Source organism: Daucus carota, chromosome 1 (assembly GCF_001625215.2).
Source record: "Daucus carota subsp. sativus chromosome 1, DH1 v3.0, whole genome shotgun sequence".
Lineage (NCBI taxonomy): Eukaryota > Viridiplantae > Streptophyta > Magnoliopsida > Apiales > Apiaceae > Daucus > Daucus carota.
Window position 1 is genome coordinate 16,899,760 of NC_030381.2, and position 19,049 is coordinate 16,918,808.

The following is a 19,049-nucleotide window of genomic DNA, read 5'->3' on the forward strand; positions in this document are numbered from 1 at the left end:
AGATAAATTTAACAATCGTAAGAAAAGATTATCTTTTGACGAATGAGTGATTTTATTAAGACAAAACACTTGACAAAAAAAAGGTTATGAATCCGACAAAATCCTAAACTGTCAATTACAATCTGTGAATGAAATGACAAGTTAAACACACAGGGCGCGTTTGGATTAAGGTTGTAAATGAGAATCGGAAATGTGAATAGAGGGTATTAGAATGGGGGTTAATGGGAATAGGAATGCTATAGTAACCCAAGAGGTGGGAAGGGTATGATTTAACCAGGACTGTGCAAACGGTTCGGTTAACCGTTAACCGAACCGAAAAACCGAAAAAAATTCGGTTCGGTTAACCAAACTGAAAAATTCGGTTCGGTTTTCGGTAGGCTGATTTCGAAAATTCGGTAATTCGGTTTTTAAATGCGGTTAACCGAATAACCGATTAAATAACCGAAGTTTTTAACAGATATATATATATATATATATATATATATATATATATATATATATATATATATTTTATATATTAGTAATATAAGTAAATTATATCTGAGAAGCCCTTTGCTCATTTGCTCCGCCGCATCATTCGCTCGACCCTCATCTCATTGCTCACTCCTCAGCCATCGCACGTCCTCACGGCCTCACCCCTTCTCCGACGCCGACATCCGTAAGTCACTACTCGCCATCTGCCTTCAGCACTCAGCAGCTCGTCTCTGAAATTAAGGTACCCCTAAATTGATTTTGGTTTTGATTTCGATTTGCCCTAACCCCTAAATTGGTTTGGTTTTGATTTCGATTTGCCCTAACCCCTAAATTTCATTTATAAGCAGGCTATATATATAATCTGTATAAGCCTTCTTGATTTCGTATTTTCTTTAACCCCTTCTTGATTTGGTTAGTAATTTTGTTATTGTTTGTTTGTTTAGATGGAAGAGCATGATTACCAAGCCGAACTTGAAACCCTAACAGAAACAGTCGCGTCAAATCCGAAAAAAATAAAGGGGATGGAGAGGAGAAGTGGTGTATGGGAGCACTTCACCCGAATCAAAGATGAAACCGGAAATACAATTAAAGGTAAGTGCAATTACTGTACCAAGGAATTAAAAGCAAATACTTCAAGAAATGGTACGAGTAGTTTGCACAATCACTTGAAATCTTGCAAGTCATATAATGTTGAGGGTCATCAAACAAAACTAGCTTTTCAAAATAATAGCGGAAGTACATCATTGACTAGTTGGAGTTTTAACAAAGATTTGGCTAGAGAAAAATATATCAAGATGATTATTGTTGATGAGTTACCATTCAAGTTTGGGGAGAATTTGGGTTTTAGAGAATTTATGGCTACCGTGCAACCAATGTTTCAAATTCCATCTAGATGGACGGTTGCACGTGATTGTTTTGGAATGTTTGCTCTTAAAAGAAATGATTTGAAATTTTTGTTGCTTGAACCTACACAACGTCTTTGCCTAACTACGGACACATGGACAATCAAAGAATTAATTACATGTGTTTAACCGGGCACTTTATTGACAAAGATTGGAAGTTGCATAAGAAAATATTGAACTTTTGTCCAATTCTTAGTCATAAAGGTAAGGCAATTGCAATGGCAATCGAAGAGTGTTTGGTAGAGTGGGGAATTACCAAAGTGTTGTCTATCACGGTAGATAATACTAGCTCAAATGATGTTGCATTGCAAAAGTTAAAAGGTAAAATTGGTAATTGGGATACTAGTGTCTTGAATGGTGAACATTTGCATTTGAGATGTGTTGATCACATCTTAAATTTAATTGTTAAAGATGGATTGAGTATATTTGATGGATCAATTAGTAAGGTGAGAAGTGCCGTTAAGTATGTGAGACAATCTCCCGCTCGAGAGATGATGTTTATGGAATGTGCAAAATATGAGAGAATTGAGACTAAAAGATCTTTAATTCTTGACGTGGATACTAGATGGAATTCCACCTATCAAATGCTAGATGTGGCGGAGAAATATGAAAGAGCATTTGATAGGTATGATACACAAGATCCTGGGTATAAAAAACATCTCAAGTCGGGCAATGTTGATGGAAGGCCTACAAGTCAAGATTGGGTTACCATTAGGAAATTTGCATTGTTCTTGAAATTTTTTTATGATCTAACTTGCAAGATTTCGAGAACTCTTTATGTTACTTCTAACATTTTTTTGCATGAGATATATGCCGTTCATGCCATCTTGAATGAATGGACATATGGTGTTGATGGTCAAATGGTTAGTATTGGAAGGGAGATGTTGGCGAAGTTTAACAAGTATTGGGGTGATCCAACCAAAATGAACAATCTTTTATTCATTGCGGTGGTATTTGATCCAAAGCACAAGTTACAATTTATGGTGTATATGCTAAAGCACATGTATGGAAAAGAGGTAGGGGGAATGATTGGAAAGTCTTTGGAAGAAACATTGTATAAAATGTTTAATGAGTACAAAACTAAAATGTCTAAAAACAACGAAAGAGATGGGGCTATAGAGAAAAGAAGAGATGACAACATTGGCCAAGTGCATCCATCTCAATTGTTGAGGATGCAATTTGAGAAAGATATTGCAATGATTCAAGTGATGGGAGTGCATCGGATTTAAAAGAATATTTGAGTGAAAAACCAAAGACATTTGTGGCTTCCGATGAGTTTGATATTTTAGAGTGGTGGAAAAACAATTCGTCAAGATTTCCCGTTTTATCTCAAATGGCTCGGGATGTTTTAGCTTTTCCAATATCCACGGTAGCTTCGGAATCGGCATTTAGCACGGGTGGTAGAGTTCTTAATGATTTTAGGAGTTCTCTAACACCTAAAATGGTTGAAGCACTTATATGTGCTCAAGATTGGATGAGACACGCCGTAAAAGCTATAAGTGTTGAAGAGGATCCCGAGGAAATGAAACAACTTGATGAAGGTAAATTTTTATGATCTCTAGATACTAATATTCTGATATTCTGCATTAATTTTTATGATTTCTAGATACTAAATTAGAACTGTATTTGTAGAGATTAATGATGTTTTTTTCATGTTTAGCACTAGAGAAAATGAATGTTGATGCAAGTTCAACAACGGCATCAACCACTGGAGCAAGTTAGGCAACTTAAATGGTACATCTTTGCCTCTCTGTCACTTTGTGCAGTGTGTACTCTGGTCTCAGGTCTAAGTTCTGAGTCTTCTGACTACATTATATGAAAACAAACCACTGGTATTAAAACATCCTACATCCTGTTATGTATAGTACCAAGCATTAAACAGTTTGCCATATAAAACGATATGCACATGAGTCCCCTGTTAGGCTGTTACTGTGTGTCAACTTTTTTTTTTCCCCCGAGTGATTTTATGGCTTTTGTTCTGTTTCTTGTAAGTATAAACTAGCACCAGAAATCAACAACATAAGCAGCATTTAAAGTTAATGTATTTAATGACTGCTTTAGCTTCCTAATCTTTTATAAGAAGTTCGTGCATTCATTGTTTTTATTTGACTTGTAATATGATCAAATCAGGGTTAAATGTCATCTCTATATTGCTGTATCTTTTCTCCTGGAATAACACTGTTAATTGTTCGAACTCTAAAGGAGGCTTTTCTCTTCTGAGGATACTTTATTTGTTAAAAGCCCCTTACTGGTGAAAGATACTTCATGCAATAAAATCAGTTGGTAATGATTAATGGGAGTAGTCCTGTAATTATACAGAAGGAAAAAATCTAACCACTTTGGCAATGTGATATGTTTCTGCTGCTTCCTGATTGAGGTTTTGTGTCATTTCTCATTTGCCCCCTAAATTGCAAGATGCTATGATAGTTGATGTTATATGAAAATGAAATAACCATTAACCAGTTTATCTGATTCAGTGCAGAGCAGGCAGGCAACAAGCACGGCAGGGGACTGGAGAGTGGAGCCTGGACTTGGATGGAATTGGAGGACTTGGAGCAGTAGCATTCCAGACTTCCAGTGGAGTTTTTTAAATGCAAACTTAGACTTCCAGTAGAGTTGTTTAAATGCAAACTTGTGTAGTTGTGGTGAATGAATGTTTATCAGATGATTTTGGATTATTTAGTTTTTGAATTTGTTAATTTGTAACTTGTAATAACGATGCAATTCTGAATATTTTTCTATATTTTAAGCAACTTTTTTAAAATTCAGTTTAACAGTTCGGTTTTCGGTAAAAACCGAATATAAAAGTTCGGTTCGGTTAATAACCGAATAATTTTCGGTTCGGTTTTCGGTAGAGATTTTTACACTTTTTCGGTTTCGGTTAACCGAAAAAAATTTCGGTTTCGGTTAACCGATTGCACAGCCCTAGATTTAACCACATAAAAACATTCGGGTTCCCATTCCATAACATCAAATAACTAATCCAAACACTTGTTATAGGATTAAGGTTCCGATTCCCGTTAACCGGGCTCATTAATTATGAAACCAAACACCTACATAATCGTTTTGTTTTCAGATTTCTTAACATATAAAATATCAAAATTCTTTAATCTAAAAAAAATACTAAAATGACATATCGAGCAATCTAGCCTACATCATCTGTGAAACTAGTAGGATCGCAATTGGTTTTCACATAAGCACCATATGTAACCAAATATTCAAAAATATAAACACCATTACTTACACATTTTATGACTAAGAAACTAGCTGTAGTTCCTACTCCTTTCTTGCTTGCACATTTTAGGTAACATTTGTTTTCTTTGATTAAACAGCTCTGTAGAATGATTTCTTGTTGTTTAGCTTTCAAAACTGTTTGTACTTTTTATACTTTTTATTCAACCCATGTTACCATTGTCCTTTCACTGTATTGTTACTATCAGCTGATAATCTTCAAATATAGCAATTGATGAATCAATAAGTAGTTGTTGATAGCTCTATTGATTAGTCGTTGATGACTTCTTGAGATATCATTTTATAGTAAAATCTTCACTAGTCGTTGATGGGTTGCATAGCAGTTGATGAATCTTTTATTCTTTCTCCGTTATTAGTCTGATTTAGCCATTGATCTTCATTTCACTTGTGCAGTCTACATGACCTAGAATATCTACAATTTGACATCCTAATTACATATACATTGATAGAACAAAAACATTATCAGTTGATCAGTATATTCTACCAAATGTTAATACCGAAAATCACTAGTTTTGTTACAACACCTCATCCTCCGTTGATGGGTTATCTGATCAGCGGATACTACAAATAGTATGTTATTTGCATATCAACTACTTTTAAATACAAGTAGAATTACAATAAGTCACATATCATCAAGATTGACATATTACTAACAATATCTAGTAAGCTAAATAGAAACTCTCAACTAATGAACAAATGATTCAGATGTAGAAATATATATGATAAAATATTTAAGTTTTAGTGTCTTAAGTTTATAATGCAAATTTGAAAAAAGATGAGTTGAATAAAAATAGTTCTAGGGCTGAGTATTTGGTAAAAACCGAACCGAATTACCAAATACCGAAATAACCGAAATACCGAATAAGCTCGAAAACCATAACCGAATAGTGAACCGAATTTAATTCGGTTATTTTACCGAACCGAATTTTTTATTTCGGTTAAAACTGAATACCGAAATAAAAAATTGAAATTTTATAATAGGGAACAAAAACCACAAAAATAATGGGGAAAATTCACAAAAAAAATGGAGAAAAACATCACATCATTTAAAGTTTTAAACTAGTACATCAATAGCATCATTCCAGTAGTTTTGGAATTCTAGTACATTAGACTTGGAGAAAATATGCAAGTGGAAAACTAAAATCCAAGTATCCAACAAAAATAAAATGATTCTTTCATCCTTGTCGAAAGCAAGTCAGTGACAAAGCAATCCAAATCCTTGTTCAGTTGCCAAAGATGAATACCTGAACATGTCATTAAATAGTTAGAGCCATTTGCAGAATGAAAAAAGCAATAGTAAACTTATGACACTTGAATAGCTTAGCACCTGCAACCTATATACTCTGTGCCTGTTGAGGCATGTAGCAGAGCTATTAACATTAGCATAAACTAGCAAAGTGAATACAATTTATCTATAACCAAATCAAGATAATATAAGTCCATGTTATTGTTTGAAAAAACAAGTTGTATAAGAAAAAGTGAAAAAAAATAGATACAGGAAAAGAAGAGATCTACTTCATACAAAATATCAATATGCTAAGACAGTCCAATTTATTAACGCAATCAGTCCTATACCCAAACCTTGGTATGAAGATACGCCTCAGCTCAGCAATGACACGTTAATATAAAAATTAAAAGAAAGAACCACAACAATAGGTAATTGCAATTTAGGAAGCCAAATAAACCAAATGCAAACAGTAAGCTGATGAACATAACTTTATAGCAGCAGGTCTGCAGACTTTATAGCAGAAGAATGCCTCACATACCTCACTGCATTTCTTACTTTATCAATAGACTCATTGTACACTTGCAAGCCATCTTGAACAATCAAATTTAAAATATGTGCTACGCATCTCATATGAAGGTTTTCACAATCTAAGATTAAAGTAGGCCAAGTAGACATTTTTTTTCTTATAATTGTACTGTTCGCACAAAATCACGCAAGCGTACGTGGTCACAAGTAGTATAGAAATTCAATTCAGTTCGTACCCACAGAGACTGGTGTATTCAGAAATATGCACTTATGCACCAATGTATGATTATTATTCAATGCTCGGACAAATAACAATTTGGTTGGTTTTTTTTATCTAATTAACTAATTAAAGTCTAATTATACTAAGTGATTGAAATCGAATTACTAATGAGAATAAAACATGGGATTCTAACTTCATTATATACTTCATCCAGAGTTATGCCTTATCGATATGTGATGGTTGATAACTAATCAGATAACACGAAACTGATACACGCTAACTGTCGTTATACGTGCACCATACTGCTACACATCCACAATTAAGATAGACGGTAAACAGACACCAATTATGCTTAGACCCTAGATGTCTATAGAATTTGAAAACATAACGGTTGAAAAGCAAGTTATCTATCAAGATTACATAGGGCGATGCAAGATGGTTAAAATCACACCACTAATCATGTATATTAAATACATAATCCTATGTTCGCATGGCAAGTTCTAAATCAATATATCCACTGTCGCTTCAATAAAGATTAACACACAACTTAGATGTTAGCTACGCATCCAAGAAGAATAAGCACAACCAATACGAAGAAATCAAACATTCATCACACAATTATTTAAGGCAAATCAACTACTGAAATTCATATATAAATCCGCTAGAATCCCACGATAATGATTAGTTCATAATCGAACCACTCATCATCATGGGAATAAGAGTAAACATGGTATCGAATAGGAAAAACAAACTCAAAGTACTAGAATAAGAGTTAAGAAACAAATCCGAAATGAGCATCCAAAGTTACGCCTACTTCGAAGAATTACAAAGGTAAAAACTATGATATTCGATCTTGATCTTCTCCGTAGCCGTCACGTGCTCCTCAGAATGTTTTCTAGGTTATGTTTTAAGTCCCCCAAGCCTTTCTTTAACTTCCCCAGCGAACGGGCCTTCAAACGGATCAGGAACGGGCAAAACGGGCCTAAATTCGCGCCCAGATTGTGGGGCGGGTGCGCCACAGTGGGGCAGGTGCGCCAGTGGGATGGGTGCGCCACAGTGGGGCGGGTGCGCCAATTCAGCAGCCCGCTTCTTTGTCCATAACTTTTGACTCGCGCATCCGATTGCTTCGCCGTTTTTTTCAATGAAAGCTATGAATTCCCCCTTCGTCCTCCTCCCAAAAAACCTACACAACACGACACTAAAACACATCAAAAGCTTGAGGCCATTCCATCAATTTAAGCCAAAACGAAGGCTTCCAAGTGGATATAAAATCCACTTATCACACCCCCAAACTTAAACCGATGCTTGTCCTCAAGCATAAACACGCACACAAATACTAATAATGCAATGCATGAATGCAACTAAATGCCTACATCTACTCGAATCATGAAGTGTAATCCTTGTTAACATAGCATCCTCAGAAATATGCAACATTCTCGGCATTCATCTCTTTCACACATTCGCCATGTTCTATTCCACTACAAGTGTGAAGTGCATCGTGTGTGATAGCATGCTCTCTAGTGAAACAAAACAAAGACCATCAAACTTCAACAGAGTACTCACTATGAGCCGTTAATCAGAATCAGGTTTAAACACTTCTTTACAAAAGAGTCAACTACAAATTAGGGCCACTAAAGAATTCCTATGCCTCTCCTATTTTTTTTTCTTTTTCTTGCTAAGTCTAAGGTTGGGACGCTTCTCAGTGTAAGTAGGTCACGACCGCCATTCGACTTCGCTTATTCCCTTTTTTTTAATCAAGTAATTCTCTAGTAATCAAGGGTTGTGAAAAGTCACCAAGAATTTGCTTATTCTAATACATTTGCAGTTAATACCAGCACAAGTACATGGATCGTCCCTTTCACAAGACATTGCATTCTACCCATTGATCTCAAAGGAGTACCTGATAATTTTTGTTCTTTTATTCTTTTTTTAGAAAGGCATATTCATTCCTTAACTCCCCCAAACTTAAGATTTGCAAACTCTAAGTTCAAAAAGGGAATAACCCAAACTCTACGCCCGACTCAACGCAAAGACTCAAGAAATAAGTTAGTCTAAGTCTTATCTCTGGAGCATAAGTGTAATTACAATTTCCATACAAGTAGTTTCCAAGTAACAAGGCATCACATATAATCAAGACTACTAGCCAAGAAATTATGCACATAAAATCATCATCATAGGAAATCAACTTGGAAAACAACTTCAAGATTCATGCAAATTCAACTATATGAACTACTAACACATACTAAACACAAGCATATATATATAAAAAACTACTAACATGCATTATATGAGATAGATAATACTCTAACTATATGCATCATGCAATCTATATGAACACACACTACTACTAGTCCTTAGATTACCACCCACAAACTTAAAATCTTCAATGTCCTCATTGAAGGTGATAAAAAGGATCGAATGTGCCTAGATGGAGTCGGAACGATCACTCTTCTCACCCTCATCGGGTGAAGAGTCAGCCGGAGGATAAATCATGTTAGCACCGAACACAGGCAACTCAACGTCTACGCCCGTAGCACGAAAAGCAGTCCCCAAAGCCTGTGTCAAATCCCTAGCAAAACGGCTATGCATATCATGCATAGTATCCATACGCCTCGCAAGCCGCCTATACTGCGAATCACTGAAACCACTGCTCCCCATACCAGAGCGCTCCACGGGCCGAGAAGGGCCCGCTCTATCTCGAACTGGTGAAACCGGCGCTCGATCTGGTGAAGCTGGAGGTGGTGCCCTCATCCGTCTGCCACTAGCATCCCTATAACCCAATCCCCTAGAGCTGGGTATACCACCACCCCACTCAGGTAGCCGCTCTATAATAGCATGATCAATAGCAGCACCCGGCATCTACAACTGCTCATCAGCCGACCAACGAACACCCACTGCAGTACATAACTTAGTCACTATCGTCGCATGAGGTATGGCCACCCCAGTGCGACTCCTCGAAAATCTCATAATATTCTGATGGATGACATATGCAATATCCACATACTCCCCACTCAGAATTCCAAACAACAATATAGCCCGATCGACAGTGACATCGTGATGGTGTCCCGATGGCATAATACTATGGCAAATAAACAGGTTCCAAGCTCGAGCATACCTGTTCATAGCAGATGCAGGGAAAAAGACTCTCACATTAGTGGACGGATTGCGCTTCCACGTAGTACCCAGAATACACAACTCATAGACAATCTGATCCAAATCAATGTTCCTCTTTTCCTTGCGAACCCAATCATCCTGAGTTGGCTCCATCTCGGTACCCCCAATAAGCCCTTGGATTGTCTCCAAGGTGTAATCCACAGTCAACCCCCGAACTACCGAATACTCGTTCCGATCTGCTCGGGCATTGGCATAAAACTCCCGCACAATACTCATCGGCACCGGTCCCGGCACCTCACAAAACGACTCCCACCCCTATTTCGAATCATCTCCACCAACCCACCATCACCCGGTGAAGGCAAGAAACCCCTCTCCTTAGAAATTAGCTTACCCATAAGCCGAATAAACTCCATTTGAGCCTCCGGAGTTGTGAACTTAACAACCTCACTCCCCCAAACTTGATGAATCCGTGGATGTGGCTCGTGCACTACTACTTGCGGATCTCCTAGCTCTCTTGGGTGCCATGGGATTGAAGGTGTGTAGTGGTGGTAGAGAGGGTTGAGAGATTTGGTGAAAAGAGAGGAAAATGGTGTTGGATTGTGTATATAGGTGTATGTATATGGATGTAGTATTTGAATTAGAGTGGGAGCAAGTGGGTTTGTATAAAAGAGATGATTGGGGTTATAGGGGTGGATATAATTGTATGTATATGTATGTATTATGTGGAATTGGAAGAGATAGAGTTGGGGTATGAATGGGGTGATTTGGGGGTTTCAATTAGGGCTAGGGAAGGTATATAACTCCGCTGCCTTTTCCGCGTGCGTGCCCCACGCCGCTCACGCGGGTGCGCGAGTTTGGCAGAGATTTCGCGTAGCTTGCTCGTTCTTCCACTGGTGGTTTGGCGCGGGTGCCCTGCGTTGGCGCACCTGCCCCATTCCGTCAGTGGAATTTCACCCCAAAATTTTTTTAACTCCTTTTTTTTTACGAAGCAAAACATGAAAACGCGTGGGTTGCCTCCCACGAAGCGTTTGTTTAACGTCATTAGCTTGACGTGAAGTCCCAAGAATTAAATAATAGTGAGGATGGTGCTTACCGACTCGCGATTCACCGTTCCTCCGAAATATGGCTTCAATCTCTGTCCATTCACTTTAAATGATTCCTCCGGTATTGTCTCATAAATTTCAATTGCTCCATGTGGAAACACCGTTTTAATTGTGAAGGGACCAGACCATCTAGATTTCAACTTCCCTGGAAATAGTCTGAGACGAGAATTATAAAGTAGAACTTGTTGGCCAATGAAGAACTCATTTTGCACCAACTTCTTATCATGCCATCTCTTGACTTTTTCCTTGTAAAGTTTGTTGTTCTCATACGCCTGAAGCCTAAACTCGTCGAGTTCATTAATTTGAAGCATTCTTTTCTCACCAGCAGCTGTAATATCAAAGTTCAATTTCTTCAAAGCCCAATATGCTTTATGCTCTAACTCTGCCGGCAAATGACATGCCTTCCCATAAACCAACTGAAAAGGAGACATCCCCAATGGAGTCTTATAAGCCGTTCTATAGGCCCAGAAGGCCTCATCAAGTTTCAACGCCCAATCTTTCCTCGAAGGACTCACATCTTTCTCCAATATTCGCTTGATTTCACGATTAGAGACCTCAGCTTGCCCATTTGTTTGAGGATGATAAGCAGTGGCAACTCTATGATTAATACCAAACTGTTTCATCAGCGTTGTGAACTTGCGATTGCAAAAGTGTGATCCCTCATCACTAATTATAACTTGAGGAGTACCAAAGCGAGTGAATATGTTCTTCTGAAGAAAACAGATGACTACTGCAGCGGTGTTGGTTGGTAAAGCCTTGACTTCAACCCATTTAGACACGTAATCCATAGCGAGAAGAATGTAGAGATTATTGCAAGACGAGATAAAGGGTTCCATTAAGTCTATACCCCACACATCAAAGATTTCAACCTCAAGAAGTACATTCAGGGGCATCTCATCTCTACGAGAGATATTACCAACCCTTTGGCAACGATCGCACTTCAACACAAACTGATGAGCGTCCTTAAAGAGCGTAGGCCAAAAGAAACCCGCCTGCAGAATACGAGCAGCTGTCTTTTGTCCTCCATAGTGTCCTCCATAAGTAGAGTCGTGATAAGCTTGCAAAATTCCTTCAATCTCACTGTATGGAATGCACCTTCTGATAATTTGATCGGAATCTTGTCGAAACAAGAATGGCTCATCCCAACGATACCACTTCGCCTCATAAAGAAACTTTTTCTTTTGAGCATAAGACAAATCGGGAGGAATGACATTACTCACAAGATAATTCACTATATCCGCAAACCATGACTCTTCCTCTTAGACCCCAAATAGTTGCTCATCAGGAAATGACTCATTGATTAACATTGTGTCTTTGGATGCTCGCGCTTGATCTTCCAACCGAGAGAGATGATCAACCACCTGATTTTCAGTACCTTTTCTATCCTTGATCTCCAACTCGAATTCCTGAAGCAAGAGAACCCATCGAATCAAACGAGGTTTTGAGTCCTTCTTCGACACCAGATACCGAATGGCAGCATGATCGGTGTAAACCAACACTTTCGTCCCAAGCAAATAAGACCTGAAATTCTCGAATCCATAAATAATAATATCAAAGACTTGCTCGCACAAAATGCGTGGGTAAGCCAATTGCCTCCCACGCGTTTTCATGTTTACCCACGCGTCAAGAAATGTATATCAAAAACTTGTTCGCACAAAATCACGCAAGCGTACGTGGTCACAAGTAGTATAGAAATTCAATTCAGTTCGTACCCACAGAGACTGGTGTATTCAGAAATATGCACTTATGCACCAATGTATGATTATTATTCAATGCTCGGACAAATAACAATTTGGTTGGTTTTTTTAACTAATTAACTAATTAAAGTCTAATTATACTAAGTGATTAAAATCGAATTACTAATGAGAATAATACATGGGATTCTAACTTCATTATATACTTCATCTAGAGTTATGCCTTATCGATATGTGATGGTTGATAACTAATCAGATAACACGAAACTAATACACGCTAACTGTCGTTATATGTGCACCATACTGCTACACATCCACAATTAAGATAGACGGTAAACTGACACCAATTATGTTTAGACCCTAGATGTCTATAGAATTTGAAAACATAACGGTTGAAGAGCAAGTTATCTATCAAGATTACATAGGGCGATGCAAGATGGTTAAAATCACACCACTAATCATGTATATCAAATACATAATCCTATGTTCGCATGGCAAGTTCTAAATCAATATATCCACTGTCGCTTCAATAAAGATTAACACACAACTTAGATGTTAGCTACGCATCCAAGAAGAATAAGCACAACCAATACGAAGAAATCAAACATTCATCACACAATTATTTAAGGCAAATCAACTACTGAAATCCATATATAAATCCGCTAGAATCCCACGATAATGATTAGTTCATAATCGAACCACTCATCATCATGGGAATAAGAGTAAACATGGTACTGAATAGGAAAAACAAACTCAAAGTACTAGAATAAGAGTTAAGAAACAAATCCGAAATGAGCATCCAAAGTTACGCCTACTTCGAAGAATTACAAAGGTAAAAACTATGAAATTCGATCTTGATCTCCTCCGTAGCCGTTACGTGCTCCTTAGAATATTTTCTAGGTTATGTTTAAATTCCCCAAGCCTTTCTTTAACTTCCCCAGCGAACGGACCTTCAAACGGATCAGAAACGGGCAAAACGGGCCTAAATTCGTGCCCAGATTGTGGGGCGGGTGCACCAGTGGGGCGGGTGCGCCACAGTGGGGCGGGTGCGCCAATTCAGCAGCCCGCTTCTTTGTCCATAACTTTTGACTCGCGCATCCGATTGCTTCGCCGTTTTTTTTCAATGAAAGCTATGAATTCCCCCTTCGTCCTCCTCCCAAGAAACCTACACAACACGACACTAAAACACATCAAAAACATCAAAAGCTTGAGGCCATTCCATCAATTTAAGCCAAAACGAAGGCTTCCAAGTGAATATAAAGTCCACTTATCATTTACCAATGCAACATCATTAGAGCTAGCATTATCAACTGTGCAAGTTGACACCCTAGTTATAATATCCCAATCCCTTAAGCACAACTCAATTGCCAACCCGATTGATTCACCTTTATGACTATTATTTGGACAAAAATTTAGTATTCTTTTATGTATGTCCAATTTTTGTCTATAAAATGACCTGTCAAGCACATGTAATTGATTTTTTGATTAAATGTCCATGTATCCATTGTAAGACAAATACGTTGGGTTGGATCACACAATGCACTAATTAAAGCATCCCTCCTACTAACATACATACTAAAGCAATCACGTGCCACCTTGAATCTTGAAGGAATACGAAACATAGGACACACACCCTTCATAAAATCTTGAAATCCCATATTATCCCCAAACTTAAATGGCAACTCATCTACAATTATCATTTTGGTGTACAACTCATTGCATAAATCTTTGTCATATGTCCAATTTTGAATTGAAACCCCATCACCCTTACTAGCTTGAAATGAAATTTTAGCTTGATTGAAAGCAAGATTGTATGCCTTACAATGTCTCACATGAGTTGCTAAACCACTTGTACCATTTGATGTATCCCCGCTATAGTATCTTTTACAATACTTGCATTCACCAAGTTCATTCTGAATTTTGTCATAATGCTTCCAAACTTCACTCTTCGGTTTCATTGCTTTACTTTTCTTGTTAGTTGAAGCTGCACTGTCCACAGGAGGGTCAGTGCTAGTCCCTCCAGTAGGTTTAGTAGTTTGCATATCATTCTCTCCTTCCATTTTACTGCATAAACAGAGTGCTTCAGTGCTATGTGTATGTGTTATATAAAACACTAAAACAGAGTGGTCACTACTCAGTGCTTTAGATTGTGAGTCAAATTAAATAGAGTGATGCAACTGCTGCCTATACTTAATAAACCCGTCTAAAATCTAGATTAACAGTTTAACAAAACAAATTAAGACCGACCCATGAATCACTGAAAGATCAAGAATTGAAATCGAAGGTGAATCAACTGATTTCCCCAAAAATCGGAGGTGTAGTGCGATCGAATTGACAACATACCTTAATCGAAGATGAAGAAGACGCTGGTGAGTGCTGGTGAAGAAGAATTGAAGATGCTGATGAGTGACTGAGTGCTGATGAGTTGAGTCGGCAGTCGGGCCGTCGAGGTAAGCTTTAATTGAACTACCCAGTACCCAGCTAGGTTAGTCTGACTGTTTGAGTTGGTTTTAAGTTTTAAAATGGTATATATATCACATATAAGATATTAAGATCTATTAAAGAATAAATGTTTATGTGTATAATATATATATATATATATATATATAGAGTTGGGCTCCTTAGAGACCAAACTATTTAGAGGCATTGGAGACTTATGATCTAACCATTAAATCAGAATCTAATCCTACGGCCGGGAATAGACAACAATTTCTTTTTTTAATTTTTAATTTTTAAAAGAGCAAGACATGTGTATCTATCCTCTACGCAAATCCCACTTTCTTATGCATCGGTTACGCTTTTGAAAATCACCCTTCTTCTAAAGAATTTTCCCTTTCACGTGAATTTGGGAGGATTGTAGGCCAAGAGCAGTGCAAGACAATTGCGATAGAACAATCTTCTAGATTTCAACTCCTTCTACTAGGCATTCTGAAGGAATTAGGCATCGTTGTAAATCATGAGCGAAGGTAAAATGTATAGTTGTTCCTCATGTAATTGACTGTACTTTTGTTGTCCACCATTTCGAAAATGTGTAAATTAGTGGTCGGGTTATTGTTGTAGTATTTTACTTGTATGTAAGATTTGCGGAACAAAGATTGGGTTCTTGTTTATTGTGGAATTGAAGTTTTAGATTAACATTATATTGTATGTTATTGAGATATCTAGTCAACGATTTGCAAGATATTATCGTGAGTGATCGAGCAAATATTTTATTTGTTTTTTAATAATTTAACTTGTTGCTATTCTATGAATTAAAATATGGTATAATCATGTTCGATTAATTGTAGTAATTATGAATTTAGGAATTTGGTTGCAAGACATTGTTTTGCTAGTTTTTTTTTGGTGATCTGGATGACATTTTGTTACTTGATAATTTGCATATTGTTGCTTGATAAGTTGCATATATTAATTTTTAGTTAAGATTTTTTGTTGCAAGACAATATCTTACTTTTGTTGATCTACAGGACAATATCTTGCTTTTTAGATAAGATTCTTTCTTGCAAGACAGTATCTTGCTTTTGTTGATCTGCAGGACAGTATCTTGCTTTTGTTGATCTGCAGGACAGTATCTCTCTCTCTCTATATATATATATATATAGGATTGTGAAGCAATTCCTCATACTATTTTGAGGAAAAAAAATATTCACTTCTTTCTTTTTTCCCACTTTTTCCCTCCTTTCTCTCTCTTATTACAAGTTGAATATAATATTATAACAGTAATAGAGAATGTAAATAGAAAATGTTGTTGGAGTTCCCATTCACTAAAATGTAGTAATCCCTTAAAAGGTACATATTTTACTATATATTTAGAGAACCGGTTATGCTGGAGATGCTCTTACACTAATCTTTATATTTAGATTTCCTTCATGATGATTGTTATTTATGTCTAACATATTTATCACGCATAATATTTGTTTGGTCACAAGATTATCATATTCATGCTTTATAATAACAAAGACCTGGAATGCATTCACCACAGTATTACTTGAAGGCAAAATATACGAGATGTCTGATTTCTGGGTGAAAGAGGCTATGGGAACCCCTAGGCCAGTCTCATCTAACATGCGCATTTATTTTAAAGATTCAACCAGTGTCAAGAGAATAATGGTTGACGATATGAGTATAACAATGCATTAATTTTAGTAGTTAGATAGTACACAAATTTACGAGACTAAAGAGATAGAATCTCAGTACAAAAGATTGGACGATCCAATAGGTATCACGGACTTTTTCTTCCGATTAATCATTTCTAAACGAGATATTTTAATCATGCAAAGAATGTCTTTCTTATTTTCCAGATATTATTGGTGTTGTTAAAGATGTAACACCCCAGTCCCACATCTGGGAGTGTGTGGACTTTAGTTCAGTTTATAAGCATAAGTACTACTACTAATTGCACAAACAAATCATGATCTTTTGAGGGGCCTGTGGTGGGCCTGTGGGTTACCCAAGTTGTTGCAATTGGGCCAGTTTATTCGGCTTATTTTCGGATTCGGATTTCGGGACTTGACCTGATTTTCGTTAAAGACTTGGGATTTCACCTGAGTTGTCACTTATGGTATCAGAGCGACGTTCTCGAAAGCTTCATTCGTCAAGTTGCTACGATCTGGGCCTATGGGCTATCCATTTCGGCCTGACGAGGACGTCAGGAATTTAAGTGGGGGAGTTTTTAACACCCTAGTCCCACATCTAGGAGTGTGTGGACTTTAGTTCATTTTATAAGCATAAGTACTACTACTAATTGCACCAACAAATCATGATCTTTGGGGGCCTGTGGTGGGCTTGTGGATTACCCAAGTTGTTGCAGTTGGGCCAGTTTATTCGGCTTATTTTCGGATTCGGATTTCGGGACTTGTGCCCATAACTTGATGCATATCGGACCCAACAACCCACAACAGGTCGGCCCAAAGGTGCTAGCAAATTGGTATACATTACTTATTTGCTTGTACTTATAAAGGACCCAAATACTCATTATCAAATCGATGTGGGATTTTACAAACACCCCCTCTTATATGCTCGACGTCCTCGTTGAGACCGCAATCAAACTTACGAAACCCGGGCAGTGCCTTTGCACTTCCGGCCGAGTAGAGCTCTGATACCATTTATAACATCCCAAGCCCATAACTTGATGCATACCGGACCCAACAACCCACCACAGGTCGGCCCAAAAGTGTTAGGAAATTGGTATACATTAGTTATTTGCTTGTGCTTATAAAGGGCCCAAATACTCATTATCAAATCGATGTGGGATGTTACAGAAGATCTACATCCAGTTCAATGTGTACGGACAAGTTGTGGACACTCCCGTTTCATATGCTTCACCATTAGAGATAAAAGGTACTTCAAGAAGCAATAACTTTTTGCATTAGCTCGAATGAATCATCTTACATGTGTATTATATATACAATAATCTGTCTTTGTGTACTTGTCAGTCACAAGATGAATGTTACCTTCTGGAACGAGCAAATTTCAAGTCTGTATCCACTTAGTGAACATAAATTAATCACTCCGACCATTGTTATTTTGACAAGTATTAAGGCTGGGTTAAGTGACGGTGAGTTTGGCATGATACAATCTTACATTCATTCACTCATAAGCACTAACATTGTATGCTCATCTCTGTATACACTAATATCGAAATATAGTGATTTCTTCATTTCAAATAGGCATTATTAAGCTCGATACCATGCAATGCATCAAATTTTCTTTAATCTCGAACGTGATGCAGTAATTTCCATGAGGTAATAATAAGAAATTCACTTCACCATAATATTTTATTCCATATCATTAGATTAATCTCTATTATTGTTACATCGACATAGTTAATAAATTGAATCCATTTCAGGCTCTACGTCAAGGAATCAGTCTAAATGGGTTGTTTCATGATGAAGATCGTCCATATTGAATTGATTAGCATTTTGGAGTTTAATTTAGATTATGATATTATTAGATCTTTTAGATAAAGTTTTTGCAATGATTAAACATTTTAATTACTATCAGTATTAAATGACTTACATTCTATATCTTATATAAAAGACAGTAGAAAGAACTATTAAACTATAGATCCAAACCTCACTAACTAAAAAAAATTTTAATACTTTTTTTACAGAAAAAAAAGAAGAAGAGATTTTTATGGCCTCTTGTATTAACAACAAAAATTGATACCTGTACGCAGAGCGCGGACAAAAAATAGTGGTTCACGAAAAGAGAATCAAATCTTCATATACAAGATATACATGATTTTAAATAACTTTCCTAAAACCATTTTAGAACCGCTTTTCTCAAATATATATACCTAAGGCCAACAACAATCAATATATATATATATAAAGGAGGAAGCGAGCATTTGTAGGATTGTTCGATTCAGTCTTCTAAATTTTCTTGAATTTCGGAGATAAAATATAATTATAATTCAAAGAATCAGGTCCAAGAATTCTAAAAGTAATACAATTCTTTTCTTATTTAATTCTAAAGATGATACAGTTCTTTTCTTATTTGGTATTTCTTATTAAATTCTAAAGATGATACAATTCTTAT

General features: G+C 36.9%; 1 protein-coding gene across 1 annotated transcript; it reads left to right on the forward strand.

Moving 5' to 3' along the window:
• The first annotated feature begins 1,594 nt into the window (after positions 1 to 1,594).
• LOC108218285 (zinc finger BED domain-containing protein RICESLEEPER 2-like) lies at positions 1,595 to 2,605 on the forward strand. Its single transcript, XM_017391189.2, has one exon. The coding sequence runs from the start codon at positions 1,595 to 1,597 to the stop codon at positions 2,603 to 2,605; it is 1,011 nt and encodes a 336-aa protein (XP_017246678.2).
• The last annotated feature ends 16,444 nt before the right edge of the window (positions 2,606 to 19,049 follow it).

Excerpts from the sequence above, each read along its gene's own strand:
- LOC108218285 (XM_017391189.2), top strand. The coding sequence starts at position 1,595 with ATGGCAATCGAAGAGTGTTTGGTAGAGTGGGGAATTACCAAAGTGTTG.